The sequence below is a fragment of the Sebastes umbrosus genome, chromosome 9, assembly GCF_015220745.1.
Source record: "Sebastes umbrosus isolate fSebUmb1 chromosome 9, fSebUmb1.pri, whole genome shotgun sequence".
NCBI lineage: Eukaryota > Metazoa > Chordata > Actinopteri > Perciformes > Sebastidae > Sebastes > Sebastes umbrosus.
In genome coordinates this window covers 27973172-27994892 of record NC_051277.1, presented here as the reverse complement: position 1 = coordinate 27994892, position 21721 = coordinate 27973172, and the positions used below count along the sequence as shown (strand labels likewise).

Genomic DNA, 21721 nt, shown 5'->3' with positions numbered 1-21721 from the left:
CTCACTGACACACATGTACAGTGGCTCACATTCTCAAACATAGATTGATACTCCAGCGCATGAACACGGTGTCAAAGATTCTGTAGTCTCACATATACACACACACACACTTGCACAGCGATGGTGTCGGTGGAAGGTGTCGCTGGGCAGATAATGGCAAGGTGACAGGTCAGAAGCTTGAGGGAGGGTTCGAGAGTTAAGAGGTTCAGTGGGGGGACAGCACTTTGGCTGATTGGTTATGGTCCCGTGGGATGGGGGAGGCACTGAGACATGACATCATACTGTCCTGTGAGAGGGAAAGAAAAGAGAGCAGGAGAGAAAGAGAAGGGTGAAGGTCAGAGGGTCATAAAAAGGAGCACTGGGTGGTGACAAGAACACCATCTGCATGAGGTCAACAGCTTATTATCATCAAGCGTCCTGGTGAAACTCACAGTTCACACGTTAGCTCAGTTTAGCCTCAGAGTTACTTGATTACCAAATAATTAAGGTAATCAACCATTTTAAGCGCTGCACTCTAACTCTAGTCGTGCTGGGTTTCATATCATGGTCAGATGATTTGGGTAGAGTCAAAATGGAAGTACATTTGGGAAATGTTCCTAGCACCTGAACAGCACAAATATGGGGCAGCGTTTCACCTCTACTACTGCGTTTACAATCTAAATTTATATCTACTAACAGCAGGGCAATAATACGCCAAATTCAACCAAACTGCTGTAACTCTGAGAGCCGGTCAAAATAACACCGCTATCTTATACCTTCACGTGTGGCGTCGGCCTATATTGTGTTTACTGTGCCACTAACCGGGGGCTGTATGGTCTGTGTACATTTTGACAGTTTGGTTATTGGATTAAAACCAAAGTGGAAGAAACAAGAAAACGACTTGTGTTTTCGTTTTGTCCTCCCCGCCACCAGGGAGACCACTTCGCTGGGAGGAGACGCGCGGCAGCTCCGGGAGAAGGACCTTCAATTAGCAGGCTGTGTAGTAACTCAGGGACCGGTGGCCAGCGGCTGGATCTAACCTGTGTAACAGCAGCAGCAGAAAGTTCGCTGATTCGAGTCAGAATCAGGAGTTGGGGCGGTCCACCGGCATCAGACCCTCACTAACTGAAAGTCTGTCTCCTGGACCACCACCTGCTCTCCTTACGGCGAAGTAGTCACCTGGCGGCGGGAAGGATGAAACAAAAATACGAATATTTTTTTTCATTTCTGCCACTTTGGTTTTAATCCAATAACCAAACAATTAAAAGATACACAGACCCTGCACCTTCAACGTGATTAACAAGCACTCGGGGCAGCTCTACTTCTTCGTCCTCTCATGTTGGACTGAGGGCAAACTGGACGGAATAATAGTAGAATATTATTAGGCTATGCATGTAAACATCAATGAGGTTTTCATTGAGTCAATGTTTTATCATTTAGATTCTGTCTCTCACCTTAATTTTCATCTCCACCTTATCACTCATGGCTGGCTCTAGATAACCACGTGTATGCATGATCTGAAGTATGCGTATGCACACATTTTCACGACATGTTCTTGTTTAATAAATACCAGATTATGTGTGGTAAATAGTGTATTTTTTGCACGTATGCATAATACAACTGGTCCCAGCTCCAAACCTTATGCGCAGGCAAGAAAAGAATCAAATCATTTTCCAAAATGTTGAATGATACCTTAAACCAAAAAACAATAAAGAGTAACCGACAGGCTGCTATGAACTGTTCTAATAACAGCAACATATGTAGGTTAACCAGGACAAAATATGTGAAAAAACAACACATTGGAAGTTATTGTCGTAACATCCAATAATGTAATTGCATCTGTAATTCTCTTCTGCACAAAATGTGCTTTACTCATATTTAAATCGCCGGAGGAGCATGTCTGATATTTTATTACCTTCATTAAACTGTAAATCTAATCCTGTCCAATGTTGCTGTGGAACATCTGAATATGAAGCCCCTCTAACGTACAGTATGAATCGTAAAAAATGAAGTGTTTGCCTCAGTTTTACTACAGCGTGTAGAGAGAGTGAAAAATTCTGTCAGTGATTTATTGGGAAGTAAAAAAGATGGTGTGGAGTGGAGGAAAGAAAAAGGCTGCTATCTCTCCTCATCGCTGCTTAGAGTCCTACTGCTTAATGGCTTTGATGGAGGTTGGATAAATGAAGAGGTAAAGGGAAGGAGGTTGACCAATAAAATTAGAGTGAATGGGGCATTCTGGTGGATTACCACAACGTCCAGCCCGTTCTTATTCCCAACTCATCACATACAGACCCATTGGCGTCACTTAGGTTTAGGCAACAAAACTAATTGGTTAGGTTTAGCAAAAGATCATGATTTTGTTCAAAATAAGAATGTTTGTTATGTAACTGAAGTGTTGTATGTAAGTTAAAGTGGCAGTAGGCAGTATATATTTTTGGCATAATTGTGCAAAAATTCCATTATAACCTTTCAGCATATTGTAATTCAAGTGTTCTGAGAGAAAACTAGACTTCTGCTCCTCCTCATGGCTCTGTTTTCAGGCTTTAAAAAATCTAGCCCGTGACGGGAGACTCTGACCAATCACAGGTCATTTCATTGGGAAAGCCTTCCTATTGGCTGATCTCCGGTCATGTAACCAGGCGTTCCTTCAACAGATTTTACAATGGCGGCCACGTCACAAACTTTCTCATTTTACAGCTAAACCGTGCACTACAAGATGATTCTGAAAAACATATGAGGGGAGAAATAGGCATTAACATAACATAACATTGATTCATATTTGATCAGCGCAGCCAAGTTTGACTCTTTAGTCAGAGTTCGCGAGTGATTGACAGCCGGCTCTCATAGATGGCAGCTGATCAGCTCTGGTTGTTTTCCTCCGGTCTGTGAAATCTTGCAGATGCCGTTAGGAGCACCGGACGACACAGAATCACATGATTATTTTCAGTTTACCCGTTTCATGTACTACTGTCACGATATAGCGACCGTTTTATAAAAACATATTCATATTTGCTCCAATCTCGCCTTCTTCAGCTGTTACATATGTTAACTAATGTAAAATATCTCAACGTTGATTTTTGGTTTCACATGGGACACGAACAACGGTCTTATGGGTGAAAGTCCTATATTTGTTTAGCCAGGTAGTCTGAGACAGTTATGACTATTACAATAACAGCTCCCTCAGTTATAAAGGTTCATTGGCGCCTCCTAGGGGTGTACATGAGAGAGGGAAGTGAGAGCGCATTTCAGCAAGTTTTTTTTCATCTAGTGAGAGACGGACACAAGCACAGTAGCGCCAGCAGGTAGCTTGTGGGCAGAGAGTGGAAAAGAGTTTAACCAGTGTGATTAAAGTAGAAAACTAGTGGTGATAAACGAGGAGAGATTTCTTGACAGTGTGAAAGAGAAGTTACAACAACCACGGAGCCAAAGAACGTATTGCTAAGAGGTGAAAATCAATTGTTCAATTGCAAAATTTTGGACTGAAAGCGACCACCGGACGCCAGTAAAACGTCCGCCTACAAAGTGCTGTACAAAAGTAAAAACTAAATTATTTCTATTCTATTGTCATGATACTAATGTTTCTACCGAAACGGCCTGTGTTGAACAATAAACATATTATAAATATGCATACTTTTATAACTATTTACTTATTTATTTATTCAACTTTTTTGCCCGGCTGCTTCCCAGAGGAGCACAAAATGAGCGATGGACATAAATGGAAGTTAGAAAAATACATCACACAGATTTTTTGAGATAATAATAATAATAATAAATAATTCCTAGGGTCAGAATATCAATAAATACAGACTCTAATAATGAATAAATAATATAAAGGCGTTGTGCCAGTAGAGATGGTTCCTGCTCCTCTAATCAGGACTCAGTATAATACAGACTGCAGGCTGTTATTAACGTGCAGGTGGTTGTTAAGCAGGTAACGGGCTACAGAGAGAAAACACTGCTGCTCTGCCACCGATAATAACTGTGTGTCTTTATTAGTATTAGTGCAGTTCAGACATAAACAGCTGTTAAAGCCGACTGACAGCTGATCCAGCTGTGATCAGCTGCTGCTGTCATCAGAAACGGACGGCGCGCTTCAGAAGAAAAGGACGTCACATTTCTCTATAAACATATTTCCTCTCTTCCTCTCTCCTCGTGTCTCTTCCTCGCCTCCTCCGCTCGCATCTCCCGTGGGCGGGACTAAGAAGCGAGGAGAGGAGTCGAGGAGAGGAAGGAATCGAGGAGAGGAATCGAGCCGTATAAAATCAGAATTGGGAAAGGCCAATAGTCCCCCCCTTTGGTTTAGGTGTTTTAGGTTTCAGTTAATAATGTAATAAACTCATTTAAAAAAGGTAACATATTGTTAATCATTTGTACCGTACTGTTAAATTAGTGACTGATGTCTAAAGCAAAACTAACAGCTGGGAGCAGTTCCCATTAACCCTGATGATTATTCAGTTACATGTTTTTAAATGTCATCTCAGTAGTTTCTCGGTTTGTGCCCTAATCAAATTCAGACTGAGTGAGACTGTTTGGATTATGTAATATACTGTAGACTTCTATTTAAAACCCAACAGATTGGTTCCCAAAATCCAATCAATTCACGCTGAATTCTTCAGTGATTTTCCTCTTGGATTGGTGACTGAATGGATTTCCTGCATTGTGCCGCATGTCAATAACACTCAGAAGGAGAGTCAAGGAAGAAGGGAGGGAAATTAGAAGGCTGCTATTAGTATTTACAGGATTCAACTCGAAGTGACTCTTTATACTCAGCACTACAATTATTTGCTGGACTCTATATAGTATGATGTTCTGACATGTGGCCTTGTGTTAACTTTGAAATCGCTCTGAATATCTCAGCTTTGTAATTTGTCACTCTTGAGTTTGTAAAATGTTGTTTCACTCACATTCTTCACAAGTCCAATTGACCAAGTAGCCAAATCCTGACAGAGTGGCATCCCTCTCAAGTACACTGTGACAGTCATGCTGGTTGTGATTGCCAATGGGAAAAAATAACCAGCTCTGACATCAGTGAAGCAGCTCCAGGCCAAAACACAATACTGAACGGTGGGAGCCTCACATGCAGAATGCAGGAGTCACATTCGAATCATCCGGTAAAAGACCACCACTCATCAGAAGTCCACTTTCTGTATTTTATGACTCGGGTAACGCTTTTAAATTCATTCAGATTATGGACATCTCCAGAACAGCCACCGTGCAAGTTTGACAACGCAGGCAGGGAACAGAGACTCAGCTGCAGACACAGACACTGGACGTGAGGTAAGGTAAAAAAAAACAACAAAGTCTTTACTCTGAAGCAGGAGGTCCTTCACAGGTAATCATTCCAAACTGCAAACTATAACAGGCAAGGAGGAGGCAGACATCCTAAACCCTGGAAATGAAGCAAGATGTTCAAATACCAAAAACAACTAAACACTATAGGAAGGCAGGAAAGTGCTGTACACACTGGGATGGGCAAAGACAGTCTAGGGGAGCAGGGAAAGCAAGGGAGTATATAAACGGAGAGGACTAATGGCAAAATCTGGTGCAGGTGAGTAATTGAGAGAAGGGCTGTATCCGAAACCGCCTACTACATACTACTGAGGGACGTAGTATGCAGTATGCAGAACATACTGCATACTGCGTTCCTCAGTAGTATGCAGTATGTAACGGTTAAAGGGACTGTTTGTAAGAATCAGAAATTGGTTGTAACAGCGACACCTGTGGCCGTTAAGTCAACGAAAGTCAGTGTCCTGTTGCTCGCACTCGCCCGTGTGCACCGTGAGCATCCATCAAAATAGTAAGACAACACACGTCAGCTAAAACCACAATATCACTCTATATTTCACCTGCTTGGCAGTAATGGTAGCTGACCAGACGGAGGTCTCTCCATGAATCAATGCTGATCCTAGTGTTGATTTTTCCTGCTTCAGCCTCCCGACCGCGGTCAGAAGGGAACAGGGAAGACACCGGCACCCGGTCGGACAATAACATTTCTCGCTGCGGAGATCCGTCACTTCACAAGACATGGGAAAGCTCTGTTGGTCTGGAGGAGCTGCAGCAGTTATTTCTGCACAAACGTCCACTGGACATTCACTAGATATTCTCAGAGCTACTAACTCTTCTGCAGTGTGTAATGTGCATGCATGCACGTAAGCGATGTATTTAGATATTTAAAATATAGATATAGATATAGATATAGCGCTACACGTGTCCATCCTTCCGTCCGTTACACTTTTGTTTCCGGAGCAGAACTCGGAAACTATTCAATTTAGGAACTTCAAATTTGGTATGATGGTTGATGGTTGACAGTGTGGTCTAGTTGTGCCTTTTGGGGTTTAGAAGTCCAGGGCTCCCAACATTTTTTAAATTTTGGCCAAAAAACTGTGATTTTTTTCTACTTTTATTTTGTTTCCGGAGTAGAACTCAAACTCTTGTCTTCTACTGACTTTATCCTGAGGAAGGTGAGCTAATATCAAGCTAGATTGTGCTCAATCTGACTAATTACACCCCTGCAACAACTTAGTCGGAGGTATATAGCGCTACGCGTGTCCGTCCTTCCGTCTGTCCGTCCGTCCGTCCGTCCGTCCATCCTTCTGTCCGTCCTTCTGTCCGTTCACGTTTCACACATTACGTTTCCGGAACAGAACTCGGAAACTATTTAACTTAGGAACTTCAAATTTGGGATGATGGTTGACAATGTGGTCTAGTTGTGCCTTTTTAGGGGTTAGAAGTCCAGGGTGGCCAAAATTTCAAAAATGTTGTCCGCCCTGGACTTGAGGAAGGTGAGCTAATAACAAGCTACATTGTGCTCAATAGACTTTGGACCTACTTTAGTAGGGGTCAAGCAGTGAGCGGGGGCATGTGAGCCATGCTCACTTTTACCTTGTTATTATTATTATTTTTTTTTAATTCTTTATTTGTGATCCAATTGATCAAAGAGTAAAGGAAAAGTAAAGGAAAAGATTCTCTTGGATAATAGAGATGGTTGTCTTGATGATGAATCTGATGGAAATTGGATGTAAAATTTGATTTGTTGCCTGCTTGTATGTTTCTTTCCTATACGCACTTGGTTTTGTTGTGACGTATAATTGTCAAAACAGGTGGGAGGTAAAGTATTTGTAATTGTCTTCTGTAAATCCTAAGACAAAAGAAAAAAGAAACGTAAAAAATGATGGTCAGAGGACATTAAACACACAGTGACATCATTCAGTAATAACAGATTTCTGTGAGTGTCATGTTTTCTTTTTTTATTCCTGAATATCACTACATACAGTATGCATATGTGCACGCTGGTCAGTGTGTGTGTGTGTGTGTGTGTGTGTGTGTGTGTGTGAGACCCAGCTGCTGCTGAGCTGCCCTCTCCCGTTCTCCAAGGACGTTTGGCCAACAGAGTCAACCCCTTTGTCTCAATGTCTCTCGACCTCCTCTCTCACTCTGCATGTTGTCAGATGTCCTCTCTCTGTCTCTGTATCTTCTACGTCTTTGTCCATTTGTGTCTCTCCGTCTCTGTTTTTTTTTCTACATTTCTGTCTCCTCTGTCGGTCACGCTCTTTCTCCTTTTCTCACCAACTCCCGTTATGTGCCTCCTTCTCTCTTATCTCTCGATCTCGTCTCTGTCATGCATCACTTTCTTTGTTTCTTTTCCCTCTCTTTCTCTTTGCACCTCAGTGCTCCTCAAGGACTAGCTGTCTGACAGCTTTTGGGATTTTTTTTTTATAGTAGAGCGCTATACTATCATCTCCCCTCATTTCCAAGGCTGGCCTGCCACCTTGTGGCAATACAGACAATATCACTGAAGATTTTCAAATTAGACCAATTTATGTTAAATAATATACACTGCAAGAAGTGGATTATTTTCAGGGTAAAATAAATAGATACATGAAAAACATCTTGAAGGGAGACAGAGGACACAGAGGTGACTGGCACATTTACCAGTAAGCTTTTTCATACAAAACATATAATAAACATATCAAATATGATGCATTGTTATAGATGAAACTACTCAACAGTATATATATTATTAGTTAAACATATAGCTGGAAATGCAGGCACACTCTCCTGTCAGTTCAGCCCACAGTCCCGGCCCAATGGTCCTCCCAGAGCTGCTGCGCCACCCGACCCAGTCCAATCATCGTGTTCTCACAATATCTCAAAATACTATCACAACTTTTTTTTTTCTTGAAATTACAACTTTTCTCGTAAAATTATGACTATGATTATTTGATTTTGTTCTTACTGTCTCTTACTGTCATCGATGTGGAGCTCAACTTTGGGTTTAGCTGGTTCAATGAATATTTGAGTTGTTTATGGACCATGAAAGCTTAGTGTTGTTTACAGCAGTGTTGTATTGACCTGCAGCTTTTATTACAGTAAGAGAATTTTGTTTATCAGCTCAGTTTGCATTATACCTCTCCCTCTCTCTCTCTTAAATGGCTTTATTGGCATGCATACAAACTGTATGACAATACAAATTACACAATCATAATTAACAATAACAGTGCAAAAGGGATATGGATAAGAATAACATACAATATATGATCATTAATTATTTGTCATGTGAGACAGGGGTCTCTCTCTCTCTCTCTCTCTCTCTCTCTCTCTCTCTCTCTCTCTCTCTCCCCATAAAGGAAAGCAAAATGTCTCATGTCATATTGGTCCCAAATTACACTTTAGTCGTGCATGATTTACGCTAAAAGAATATTTATATGGGGCAACATCATAATTCAAACAAATACAGAAATATAAATACTAAATAAAGCATAGGAAAACATAATGAAAATATAGAAGCACTCCTGCTGAAATGGGATCCTGTAGCTCAATTACAAGTCAGCAGTATAGCCCACTGCACCACCACCACAGACTGGACTCCCTGGTGACTTGAATGCTGCATGATGCAGGTGAAACAGTTTGCTGATTCATTTCTGTTGCATTAGAGGGGTCACATGTCCCTCTTTTGTTCCTGCTATTTAATGTGTGGTGCAGAAATTTGGCTCAAACCCTGCTGTTCTTTTGAATCACATGCAAAAGTTGAAATGTTTATCTATATATTGTATTTTTGGTTATGCTGCACATTTAACAATGAAAGAAACAGACTGCATCTGTGATAAAGTTTTTTCTTTTCTTTTACAGGTACCAGCATCTGCAGGAAACTGCCGACATGTAGAATATATGTTAGCGGTACAATTACGGCAGGCCCAGGAGCATTGTGCTCTAAAGTCAATCAACTAAAGTCATCCAACAGCTTGATTTAGATCCCTGGAGGATTGCAACACAATAATTGCAAGCAAAAAGTCTAATAGTGTCGTTCCATCTTGTATTTTGACACAATTTTAAATTAATCAAGCACATGTTATGCTTTTGTTTTGGAGGCAACATTGCTTTACTTCCAGGAAGGATCTTACGAGCTTGACACAGTTTATTTACTTATCTCCTTGGTAACCAAACTACATACACAGAAACAGAGGTCATATATAGTCCCATAGCTACACATAGAAACACATGCTACACGTCAACCACAGGTATGTTCTAGACCTATATCTGTATGTGTGTTTATGTGTTTTACGTCACGTGTCCTCCTTATTGTGAAGTTTACAGAGTGTTTTCTACACTTTAACACAGGATTATACACTGACTATATTCAGTTCATGAGTTTATCTTTTATTAAACTCTGGTCACTTCTGAGGCCGTATTAGTGGTGATGTTGCATTAGACATTATATTAGAATGTGTTACTCTCTGTTCCCTTCATGTATGTGGAAATGGGTCAAGAAATCCTTCGACACCTTTCATAATTGATTGCCTGATTTTTTAATGGTGCACAGAAATGTCAGTGTTACATGAGCATTACAGTGTGTGTGTGTGTGTGTGTGTGTGTGTATGTGTGTGTGTGCGTGTGTGTGTGTGTGTGTGTGTGTGTGTGTGTGTGTGTGTGTGTGTGTGCGTGTGTGTGCGTGTGTGTGTGTGTGTGTGTGTGTGTGTGTGTGTGTGCGCGTGTGCATGTGTGTGTGTGTGTGTGGTTCCAGTGTATAAAGATGCCACCAGGTGACGTGAAGAGTGACATGGAGCGTGTGGGTGTCTTTAAAGAGATGAGCTACATCTCTGTAGGAGACAAGTATGCTCCACCCATCAACCGTAAGCATCTGTTTCTTTATCTACCTGAAAACATCAGATCAGATTACAGATTAATTCAATTCAATTCAATTCCATTCAATTCAATTCAATTTCATTCACACACAAAAACAGACATGCTGCTGCTTAGTTTTTGTTTTGAGTGTGTGTCTGTGTCATCATGGCTAAATGTGGTCCTGGAGACATACTTTACAGTACTTTAGCTTGTGTTTATAGGTCTGTCTGTCTGTCTGTGGACAGATTTTATCACCGTAATAGCGTCACAACTGTGTAAGATGCAGACACAAATCTTTACAGGTGTGTAGTTGAGATCAAAATGAAGGCCGAGTTTAAAGATGGGGGTGGTCCAAGCAAGGGCGCCGGAAGTAGGGGGGTAGGAAGTGGGGAAGGGGCCATTGGCCCCCCCCACTTTACGCCCCTGGTCTGATTTGGCATTGTGGCTGGTGTGACCCCGTCACATGATGGTCTCTAGTTTAAATGTAATTTTGAATGGAAGAGGTACACCCTGTCTCCTACAAAATCACATTCCCATACAACTAAACTGCATTATCAATTACATTTTGAGGTAAACATATTTTCTCCCAGTCTACGGCCAGAGTTTTAAACATGTGGTTAACGTTGTAAATTGAAACAAAAGAAAACAAAAACGCAACAATATACATAAGTATGTTTGTTAAGTTATTTATTAAAATAGTAATAGTCAACATAGACTTTTGGTTTCATGCGGGACATGAACAGCGGTCTCCTGGCTGAAAGTCCTGTGTTAGTTTGACCCAACCATCACCCTGACCTCCTTCCTACATGGATTGTTATTAGAAACATATTTGTGATTCGTCAAAGTCATACATAATCCCTCGATATGTAATTGACAATGCAGATTTGTTTTATGGGAACGTCATTTTTAAGAGACCAGCCTGCTAGGTACCACCAGGTAAGTAAGTACAGTAAATATGATTTTGGTGATATGAGTGAACAGACCTTTTGAAGTTGATACAAACATTAAACAGATTATGTATACACATATTACCTACATTCTAGCAAAGTTACAGTTTGGTGACACTGTTGCATCACTCTATAGAGATCATCATCTAAAATATTGCAGGCTACATGTAAATAATGTGACGTCTTCCTTCCTAATCCAGGTCCGTTCAATGAGTCGGCCTATCGTAGCAAGCAGATGCAGGCGGGTATCGCTAAGCAACGATGTGCTCTGCAGAACGGCTTCTTCGACAAGTCCTTCAAACGGATATTTGAACGTGAAGCACTGAGCGACCCGCTGAAACTGGCCCGACAGAACCGCATCCAGCAGGCCAATAAGAACCTGGCCAAGGCCTTCCTGCCCTGTAACGGGGTCAAGAGGCCGTGAGAGACATACACACACACACAAACCGTAACATACACAGATATACACACCAAAACTGGAGATAAAATGTAAAATATGTCCACTTTCCTGTCCTGTTCTAAAATCATGAGTACTCTCACATCGACTCATTTGTTGTATTTGCAGCGACTCCTCACTGTTCTGTCATTTCTCTCTGCCTCCAGCTGCGGTTCAGGTAGTTACTATGGGACTCTGTCAGGACCAGTTGAAGCCATGAGTCCAATGTCAGTCCCCCGGACAGCCCATCGTTCTCCTGGACGCAACATTGTCACCTCACCTCCCAAGAAAGGCAGTGGTTACAGGTTTATGGCAAGAACTCTTTCTAAAGTAGCTCACAACCACAGCATAATGTAACTTAATTCTGTTCTCTATACTCTGGAACAACTACAATACTAGAGGGTGTAGATGCATTTTTATAAACTGGTAATCATTATTTGAAGATCATGAATTATCTGACTCCTGTTTTAGGACAGCTTCTTATAGCCTGTAAACTCATAAATCAGATCTCAAAGTTCAGATATCTGTTTTAAAATGTAATGTGTAAATAATCCAGAAACAATGAGGAATGTTGTGCAGAAGAAACATTTATATGTTATTTCCATGGCCTAGGAAAGTTCATTCAATATGTGTGAACATGAGCTACTCTCTCTCAAAGCCAGAAACCAGAGAAGCAAGACTCAAACTTGTGACGTCATCAGGTATAAAGTGTGGAGCTGCTCCATAGACGATGAATGGGAGACCCACAGAATGTTTTTCTTTTTTATACCCAAATTAACTTTTTATTCTATTGTAGTTCATTGTCTATGGAGAAGTTCCACATATTATACCTTATGACAAGTTTGAGTTTTAGTAGCCTACTCTAGTTTTGGGATTTGGGAGAGAGATTACTAATACCTTTGGACTGTCTTAGACCATAGGAATCATTTTGAAAAAGGGCGCAGTTCCCCTTTAACATTGCACTGAGACCACCGGTGAGGGACTTCACACTCTGAATTGTATTCATTTTTTTAATTATTAAAACATACTCTGTAACAAGGATGCTATGTCTAACTCATGATAATAACACATTATTTTGTACAGCTGAAGTAAATGCCATGTTATCTCCTACAGCTATCCCAATGTGACACTGTCCAAAATTGAGCTGTATGCTTCAGACCCCTACAGCAGAGCCAAAGAAGTACTGGAGGTAACACTTACGAGACAATTCTGAATTACGGTATTACACCTTTGGGCCTCATAGTCTTATTTAGTTAGGGCCATCATTTCTGTTACTGACGTTACTGTACTGTGGCCCAGGTCTTGGTAATTAACTTGCCGAGAGTACAATGTTAATGTTAGCCTACTGACAAAAATGAAAGCTAAAAAAATACAAAAATATGACCCAAATTATAATAAAGCAGAATTGCCCTTCAATTAGTTGAGCGGTGGTGTGTGTGTGTGTGTGTGTGTGTGTGTGTGTAATACAGAAGGAGGCAGCAATCCATCGTTCCAAAGTAAGAGATGGCCCATTCCAACTCAACCTTCATCCCAGAGATTATTTCCAAGGCAATCCGTACCGCAGCGACAAGCCACGCCCACCATCACACAAGCCCCTCCCAGCTGCACAGAGGGTCTCTGCGGTCCCCTTCAAGCCCTCGTCCCCCAGCAAAAAGGTCATCCCTCTATCTGCTCTACCACATCAGTGTCATTGACCTGTGATCTGTCTGATTGATGTTTTACTGCACATTTTAACAGTCAATCTGTGTGTTTATGTGACTGTATCTTGTGTTAGATTGGAGGAATGAAAGCGGGGACATTTGACACTTATCCCTCACATTCTGCTGATCCGTACGTCATTCGCCGTTCCAAACCAACCAATCCAGAGCCAGTCTTCCGTCCCCCTCCTGGTCCTAAGAGCATACCTGTCAGGAGTATCGTCACTATCCATGTTAACAGGTTTGATCCCTGCATGAGCTTCCCTTTCTCTGTTCTCACACGGAGGGCTTTCAGGTGACACCAATCACCCTCTGGACATCATAATGGCTTCTCCTCATTAATAGGAGTCCCAAATTTAAGAAAGCATCATATTAGGTAGGACACAGATGAAGCTTCATTCTGAAGCTGCATTTACTGATGTTTTGAGCACTTGGAAGCAGCAGAAACAGGCTGTTAACACAACACTGACATAAAGTTATGGCAACTTGCATGTTAGCAAACACGTATCCATTTACATATCCAGCAGACATGCAGCATCATTAGCATTCATCTGGAGTCATGTTTGTGTCCACCTGATTCAGTCCCATTTTCACTCTCTTTTAGCTCTTGTTTTTAGTCTCCACCAACTCCTGAGGGAAATATCTGTCCGTCTTTAGCTGCTAAATGCTCCAATGTGTTCACCAGCTAGTCTCTGACTGTGTCTGTTTGCTGTTTGCTGCTGAGCAGGTTGTGAACAGTGGGTTTATCAGTGTTTTCACTGAAAACAGCTGCCTGGTCCTGCTGGAAATGAGGTTCACGAGTTGATGATAATTCTCTGTGGGTTTGACATTTCAAGTGACACCTTTCACTTATTACACAATTTGATTATGTTGCCAGTATAGAAATATTGATCAGTGTAGCTTTAACACATAATACTAGTCTATGCTAACTATGTATCTGTCCTCCCGAGAAGAATGACAGCAAAATCCCAAATACATATGTTTATGTTCAAGTGACAACGCCCTCTAGTGGCCGTATGACACTTTGCCATTTTAAGGAGCCAGCATATGATTGAGGGCTGCACAGGAAAAATGCACACATAAAATAGCTTTTTCATCTCACTTTCACATTAAACTACAGAGTTGTCCACCAAAATCGCTTACTTTAGTTCGCGATTTTGCAGAAGCATTGATGACGTAACTTAAGTGCCATGACACTCAGCAGGTTTCACTAGTTGCCATGCAACCATGCTGTCCACAAATTGTCATTCCTAACCTGACAGACGCTTGTTAGGGGGGCGCAGTTTGATGAGGTAGCCGAGTAAGTTACTGTATGAAATGTAAGCTATTGAAAGTGAGAGTATCAAAATGGACCACGGATGGTTTAAAATACTATATATCTCTTAAATCACGTCACATTCGGGTGCCGCCCGAAAATTTTCTGAGGGCCGCCATTGGCCCGCGGGCCACACTTCGAGGAACTATGTTATAGAGGCAGAGTCCACATGGGGGTAGTTCAGAGTGGATGCTTGGTTCAACAAAACATCAGACTTTCATATGGAAGTCAACTGTTTCTAGTTTATTATTGACACTCATTGCTGGTTTCTTTAAACCACGACCGCGGTCATTCCCTAACCATAACCAAATGGTTCTTATTGTAACCAATAAGAACCACGATGACGAGGGTCCACTAACTCGTAATATTATTTTTAATCCAAACCATGATCTTTCCTTCCTTTTCAACGCAAAGGGCATTTACAAACGTGCTTTGAGCTTTAATTTAGAGGACTTGTTGGCCGGGCATTATCTCAGATGTGGCTCAAGATATCCTGAAGTTCCTATGGTCTGACTTCAGTGTTATTGTTTTTTGTTCTTGAAATAAATTAATTAATAAAAATAAAATTCAATAAAGTGACATTTGGGAGATTCCCCCAATCTTTAATACATTGACTCTGAAATAACTTTGACATTTGACATAACTTGACATTTTCAAGGTATTAGCTGAAATTTGACATCATATTCCATTTCATCTGTACCTTGTCCCCGAGGAGAGCTGTAATACATAAATACTCATACATGTGTAATAAGTCTGTAAAACTAATTAAATTTTGACAAGAAAAAGACACATCTTTTTCTAACTTTTTTTCTTCTTCTTTTTTTCAGGAGTGTACACTCTGCAAACTACACTTCAACCATTCCAACCTTCTGACTACATTACCCATACTGCACCAACACTGGCTATCCTTTTCTCTCCATAGGATATCTTTGTAATGCTCTGGATGTCACACACAGTGACAAACAAGAGCTCAAATAAAGCTGAGAAGAGTTACTTTTGTTTTCCATTCTGTGACAAGGTGCTTTTATTATGAGATTTTATGGAAAGGAAGAATTACTCATGATCAGTGCAGCAGTATGTCTGTGCAAGTTGTTTGCAATGGTCTTTTGAAAAGAACTGGGTGTTGGTTGTTTGGTCATCCAGGATTAAAGATGTATTGCTTGTTGGTATCTGGTGGCTTGGGGCCCTTTTGTGTGGAGTTTGCATGTTCTCCCCGTGTTAGCGTGGGTTTTCTCTGGGTTCTCCGGCTTCCTCTCACAGTCTAAAGACATGCAGGAAGTTGCTCTGACTTGTCCTTCAATTCCTGCTGTATGTTGAGGTGTATGAGGTTGGCAAGGGGAATAACCAGGGAGAAATGGAGGAATTTAAAACTGTGGGTCTGTACTGTAATTGATGTAATCCTGTGCTTTCTGCCTTTGCATCACCAATCCAACTTGTGAAGTGTGTCTCATTATGTTCCCAGCAGTCTGTTAAAACACTCTTGCCAGTATGTGTATCACATTGCCTCTGCAGATTAACCCAGTAGGCTATGCCAGCATGAACTTCTCTTCTCCCAGTTCCACCTGCATCGCTGATACTGGAGATGTTTTCAATGAGCCACTACAGATTTTCAGGGTCTGAGCTTGAGGTTTCTTTCTGCTGCTGACATGTAAGCTTCGCACCCACAGTCAAAGACAGATCTCATGAGTGTTTTGATAAACAATTTAGGCGAAGTAGTGGAGCATGTCATTTTACACTGCCAAATGTAGACTGCCAGAGAACAAGAACAAATAATGCGAAAATCAGAAAGCAATTGGAGTGGAAGAATTGAGTTGAAAAAATGTATTTGACATTGGGGTTATGAGAGACTATTCCACTATTTGAAAGATAGATAGATAGTTAGATAGGCTGGTGGTACAAGAAGGCTACAAAAAATAACGAAATTGATTTGACAGTTAGCTTCAGCAAAACAGAAATGAAGAGCATTATTAAACAGAAAATGAGGGAAAAGAGGCAGAAGCAATGGGAGGAAGAGAGGAAAGGAAGGTGGTTTTACAGAGTTCAAAGGAAAGTGGGAGAAATTATGTGTTTAGGAAGGAACAGGAGAGATGAGACAATCATATCAAGACTTAGATTAGGACACACTGGACTAAACAGCACACTATTTAAAATAGGTAAACATGACACAGGTAGATGTAATTACTGTGGACAAGAGGAAACGGTGGAGCATGTCATATTGCATTGTGAGAGATATGAGGAAGAAAGAAGGCATTAGAGTCAAGGCCTCAAAGAGATTTAAGTACACTTTGATTTAATAGATATTCTACAAAAGAACTCACTAAATGAGTGTTATAGAACATTATTTCAGTATTTTAGACAAAATTAATATGATTGGAAAAATATGAGGTGGTTTGTTTTCTTTTTCTTTTCTTTTCTTTTTTTTTTAATATAGTAATTATTAGCCAGAATGATCCACACTCCAGACCAGTTGGTGGCGGTAATGCGCCAAATCGTTGTTTGCCAACCGCCAATAAACCTCAAAGAAGAAGAAGAAGAAGAAGAAGAAGAAGAAGAAGAAGGCTAGTGGTTCATCTGCTTGTAAGACGATCTTTGACAGAGCTTCCCTTCCCACAATGCACAGCGGCATACTGCACTATATAACCAATGCGTGTCTTCCGCTCTGCCTCTCAGTCTGCTGGAACCATGGAGACCAGAGAGGTGTGGAGGTACTGCTCAGCTAAGGTAAGCATTTCACCACTAGTAACCACTGTTTGTGTAAAAAATGACTAAATAGAGTTTACGTTATTGGAGGAAATAATACCCTCACGAGTGAAACACCACAAGCTGACCTAAAAGCTGCACAAGAGCGCAACCTCGACCACGTGGTTCAGTAAATGGACTGCTGTTAGCTAGCAACGTTATTGTGTAGCACCCTGATCACTGGAGTTCACGGTGGATTACAGGTCAAAACTAGCTTTAAGGAGAAACAACTACCCCACCTGTTGTAGGGCTAACGGTAGTGAGGTTTGGGTTTGCCCTAACGTTAACATAAGGCACCACATGCTAACCCAAGTCGCCCAACATGGTCCAAAACCACCGGGATTAACACTACTAAGGCTTCTTCGGCGCATCCTTGCAAGAGAAATGTTGTTTCTCAATACAGAAAGCTGACTTACATTTCAATTTGTAACGTTAATGTGATAAAGTTGGTTCCCGCTCACTTTTCAGTTTATTCTCATAAAACTAATTTGCATGATGCATGCTGTTGACAGTATCGACGTTTAGCTAAAATGCACTTAACTAAATTTTGATGGGATTTCTTTATGTACTTTGTTACAAACACGTGGGCTGTTGCACATTTAAGTGCAGAAAGTATTGAGCATCTGTGCCTCGCTGTAGACTGCCTGCCCACTAATGTGGGCCTGATTGTGTCCCCTTTATTGTGCACCAATGTGACCTTCATGTTCTGATCCTTTCAGAGATGCTGGGTCTCCTGATGAACACGTGCCATATCAGAGTGGCAGCTATGGGATAGAGCTACCAAGAGTCCTTCCTTGCCTCTGGTGCTAAAGGTAAAAAATGGTGAGTGCTGCACTACAGAGACTATTATATACCATGTCATCAAGGGGAGCACAGGTTTAGTTACATGTTAAAGAGGGGGGGGGGGCATTGTTCATGAATGGCCCTCTGCATGAGTCTCTGCTCAGGTTTCAGCCACCTTACATTCACTTATTGTAGGATAACTCCTGTGGTTGTTCCCTTCCACGCCACTGCTAAGTCAGCTGACCAGGTGATGTGTCTGGCTCAGTGTTACAGCGCTGGTAGAGAGAGTCTCTGTACCGGCTCTCAGCTTTGCAGGTTCTGTTTTAGAGGCTGTTGCTGCTGAGCTGCTACAGGGGCATGGCCCAACGAGAGTGGCCTGTCCTGATCCAACAGCGGGGCAGGCCTAGTATAGGGCCGCACATTCACACACTGACACCACAAGGGGTGCTGTTGGGAAGGCCACCACTGAGTTACTCTAGTGGAGCCTAGTTTGGTTGCAATTTGGATCTTTTTGTAGGTTTAGGGAAATGTCAAATTGTGATTTTTCTGTCTATTATTTTCCATAAATTTAACTACTAGTCTGTATCAGTGATCTACATAGTATTAAACGTAATCAAACATTGTTTGCACAAGAATAGAATGTGATAAAATGATGCAGTTGCTTGTTTGAGGTCTTAACAGGGTTTTGTTTTTAAACCAGTGAGGTCAACTTCTAAATAAACTTGCCTTGTGTTATATTGAAGACTCAAACGGTCACTTACTACGGCTTGTTCAAACACTGATACAATTATTTATCTTTGACTGTGATGCAGGTGGAGCCTCTGATGGGCTGCTCAGTGTGGGACTGACAAGTCATGCTGCAGGCTGACTGAGGGTAAGTGTGGCAGAACCTTACAGTTACCTTTTTTGTTCAATCATGTTACCTGCAGTGATGACTCAAAATGTAACACATCATGCTGACAAACACCGTGGTGAACCATAAACCCTGAGCATAGCAGCTGACTGCCAGCAGTGATCTGTAGTGTGGTTCTTTTTTACTGACTTTACTGCTCTGCATTTCTCTACAGGAGCATGTGGAGCAGCTGGCCTGCGGGGGGGTAGAAAACGCCTGCAAGGAACCGAGCCAGACCTAGGTATGTATGATGGCTGCAGTATATAGTGTGTAGACAGTGTAAACCCAATCGTGTACTGCCGGGGCAGAGACCTCATCTCTGCTGTGGAATCGTAATATTGGGAGAGAAAATTCAGGACTTGGCACAGGTTTAAGTAATGACTATTTACCAAAACCTGACTGAAGACCAGAAACACTAAAACTATAATACTGTTACACTAAAGCTGCTCTATGGGCTGTCTGGTAATACTTGTGCTTTGTGTTTCTATTGTGTTCAGGCTGATGTGGAGGAGTTCCTGTCTCAGTCCACCTGCTGGGATGTCACTGGGCCAACCCCATGGTCCAGCCATGTCTGCTCGACATGTTTGAGGCAACTTGTCAAACTCATTTTGTTGGATAATGCCCTGAAGGCATCACCTACATTTAACATCTACAGGAAATAATTTATCTAGAATATAAAATCTGAGCTTTGAATTGAGTCTTGTATCATGTACATATGTTTGAATAACATTTGATTTTGCATCCCCACAACATTCTTGACATTTTTACGATGTTTCCCTGCTGTTTGCTGACCAGCAGGTGATGATGATTTGAGTAGATTACTTCCTCTACAAGAGGCACACTTTCCTGTAGATAAGATGTTTGATTTTATAATAAAGTATTCATTTGCAGCATAATGTTGTGCAGACCTCCTTTGTGCCCGCTGGTGATTTGGCTCTAATTTATCAGAGGTGAATCCAAGGCTCAACAGATAAATCACATGTAGTAATAAGGTGCATCAACAAATGCTTTGAAAAGACAAGTTAACAATGTGGTGGTCTCTCAATAACTTCTGACATTCTGCCCTGGGAATGAGAACGGGCTGAAACATGTCACAGCCAGGAGGATTTATTAATACCGTTAAAGATGTTTACTAAAGGTACAAGAAATCAGTCTGTCTGGTTTTATAATCATTAGCTACTCTATACATTTTGCTTAGGAGTTACTCATTAACTAATGGTTCATTAGCAGTTAGACCCTGGTTCATTTTTTTTAATTAAGTAATCATTACCTACTCTTAACAATTTGATTGGGAGTTACTCATTAACTAATGGTTCACTAATAGTGAGATTCACATTTATTCCCCAGTAACTACTCGCATTTTTGTCTACCTTATTACATAGTAAGTGTTACCGAATAGGTTTTGGGATGCCAGGTTGTGGAATATCCTTCATCAGCTAGCTCTTTAATTCATCAGGAAGATGAATGTTTGACCACTGACTTTCTGAGAAAGGTCTGCAGGGTATTGCGAACAAAATCAATTCATAAACGACTTAACATTTACAACTACACAATTGATGGATTGCTATGAGAATTCATTATTAACATTTATAATTTTGGTTGACTGATGGATTATCAGAAGATGATAAACTAAAGTCTTACTAGCATTTTCAACTGCAGACATGATGACTTGTTAGAAGGTGAGACACACAAGCATTTTCAAGCCATTAAATACCTATAAACCCTTCATAAAGGGTTGAGTTCAGACTAGTGGGAGGAAGAAGAGCTCTTTCTGTACCATGAAGTTCAGCATCAGTGTCAACAAATGGAGTTACCTGTGAGAAGGAAAATAATTTAATTTATTATGAATTTATTATTACACAGCTATGTTTTTGATATGTTGGGTTGTATTTACAAGTGTATCTCTGGTCCCTGCTTTTCCACTTAGATCTCCACATGGCAATAGGATAAGAGGTAACTGGGCAGGTTGCTGGAAGAGGCTGTAGGTGGAGACCTGGCCAGAGCTGTCTGGCAGAATCTATCTGACAATGTTATTTACATATTTGATCTTATTTGAGTGTTATTTAGTTCTCAGCTCTTTTCTTTGGATGCTGTCTCCTGAAGTGTCCCCATCATAAAGGGGAGGACAGACTCTAAGCGTTTTAGTCTTTATATTATTGTATATTAATATATTGTGTTCTGCTGTAATGTCCCTTCAATAATTATGTAGAACGTCTCATATATGTATCATAAATCCTAGCAGCCTAATAATAATAATAGTCATTATAATAAATTCTCATAATAATTTTTGTAATCAAACCAGCCAGAACTCTCCTCTATATGAATTGCATGTGATGTGCAGTTGGTTTAGACCTGATACATTATTCACATATTTGTGAAATATAACCTAAAGCCAGCAGGTGGCAGTGTGGTCACACACACACCATCAGTGTCTAATGGGTGACAACTCTTCACCACAGAGTTTATTAAAAGTGCTAGTTTTGACAACATGACTTAAAACACAGTATTATGATTGTTGTGTTTTAGATACACAGAAGGAGTTTAATCTGGGTCTTAATACTCAAAGCTATTTATTGGATGCAGGTATCCCTCAAATAATAAACTTTTAATTAAAAGTAGCCTATTGGCCTTTTAACATAAATCATGTGATTATACCGTCGCTTCAAACTACTGCAAAAAAAGAAAAGAAAGCCTGACAGGATCATTCAGGATGCAAAACCCCTTTTGGGAAATGCCAATTAGCTGCAGCTCCTTCAGGTTGTTATCTCATATAGCAAACTTCATCCAAAAACACATACATTTAATCCTAAT

At 40.9% G+C, this 21721-nt stretch overlaps 1 protein-coding gene, 1 long non-coding RNA gene and 1 other non-coding gene across 5 annotated transcripts; all 3 read left to right on the top strand.

Annotated features, from left to right (window-relative positions):
• The first annotated feature begins 9423 nt into the window (after positions 1-9423).
• c9h4orf47 (chromosome 9 C4orf47 homolog) lies at positions 9424-16298 on the top strand. 3 transcript variants are annotated; one of them, XM_037779485.1, is made up of 8 exons: positions 9424-9497; positions 10001-10109; positions 11249-11468; positions 11652-11789; positions 12598-12673; positions 12954-13139; positions 13259-13422; positions 15324-16298. In XM_037779485.1, the coding sequence occupies exons 2-8, from the start codon at positions 10010-10012 to the stop codon at positions 15367-15369; spliced, it is 930 nt and encodes a 309-aa protein (XP_037635413.1). In that variant the 5' UTR covers positions 9424-9497; positions 10001-10009; the 3' UTR covers positions 15370-16298. The 3 variants fall into 3 exon arrangements, with proteins under 3 accessions (XP_037635413.1, XP_037635412.1, XP_037635414.1); XM_037779484.1 differs by having other exon boundaries at positions 13259-13476; XM_037779486.1 differs by lacking the exons at positions 9424-9497; positions 10001-10109 and having other exon boundaries at positions 11328-11789; positions 13259-13476.
• Positions 16299-17073: 775 nt separating this feature from the next.
• Positions 17074-19806, top strand: LOC119494981. The gene is made up of 5 exons (XR_005208329.1): positions 17074-17217; positions 17955-18057; positions 18831-18892; positions 19086-19151; positions 19408-19806. It is a non-coding gene; the product is annotated as an uncharacterized LOC119494981 (long non-coding RNA).
• LOC119494995 lies at positions 18242-18441 on the top strand. The gene has a single exon (XR_005208337.1). It is a non-coding gene; the product is annotated as a small nucleolar RNA SNORA74 (small nucleolar RNA).
• Positions 19807-21721: the final 1915 nt, after the last annotated feature.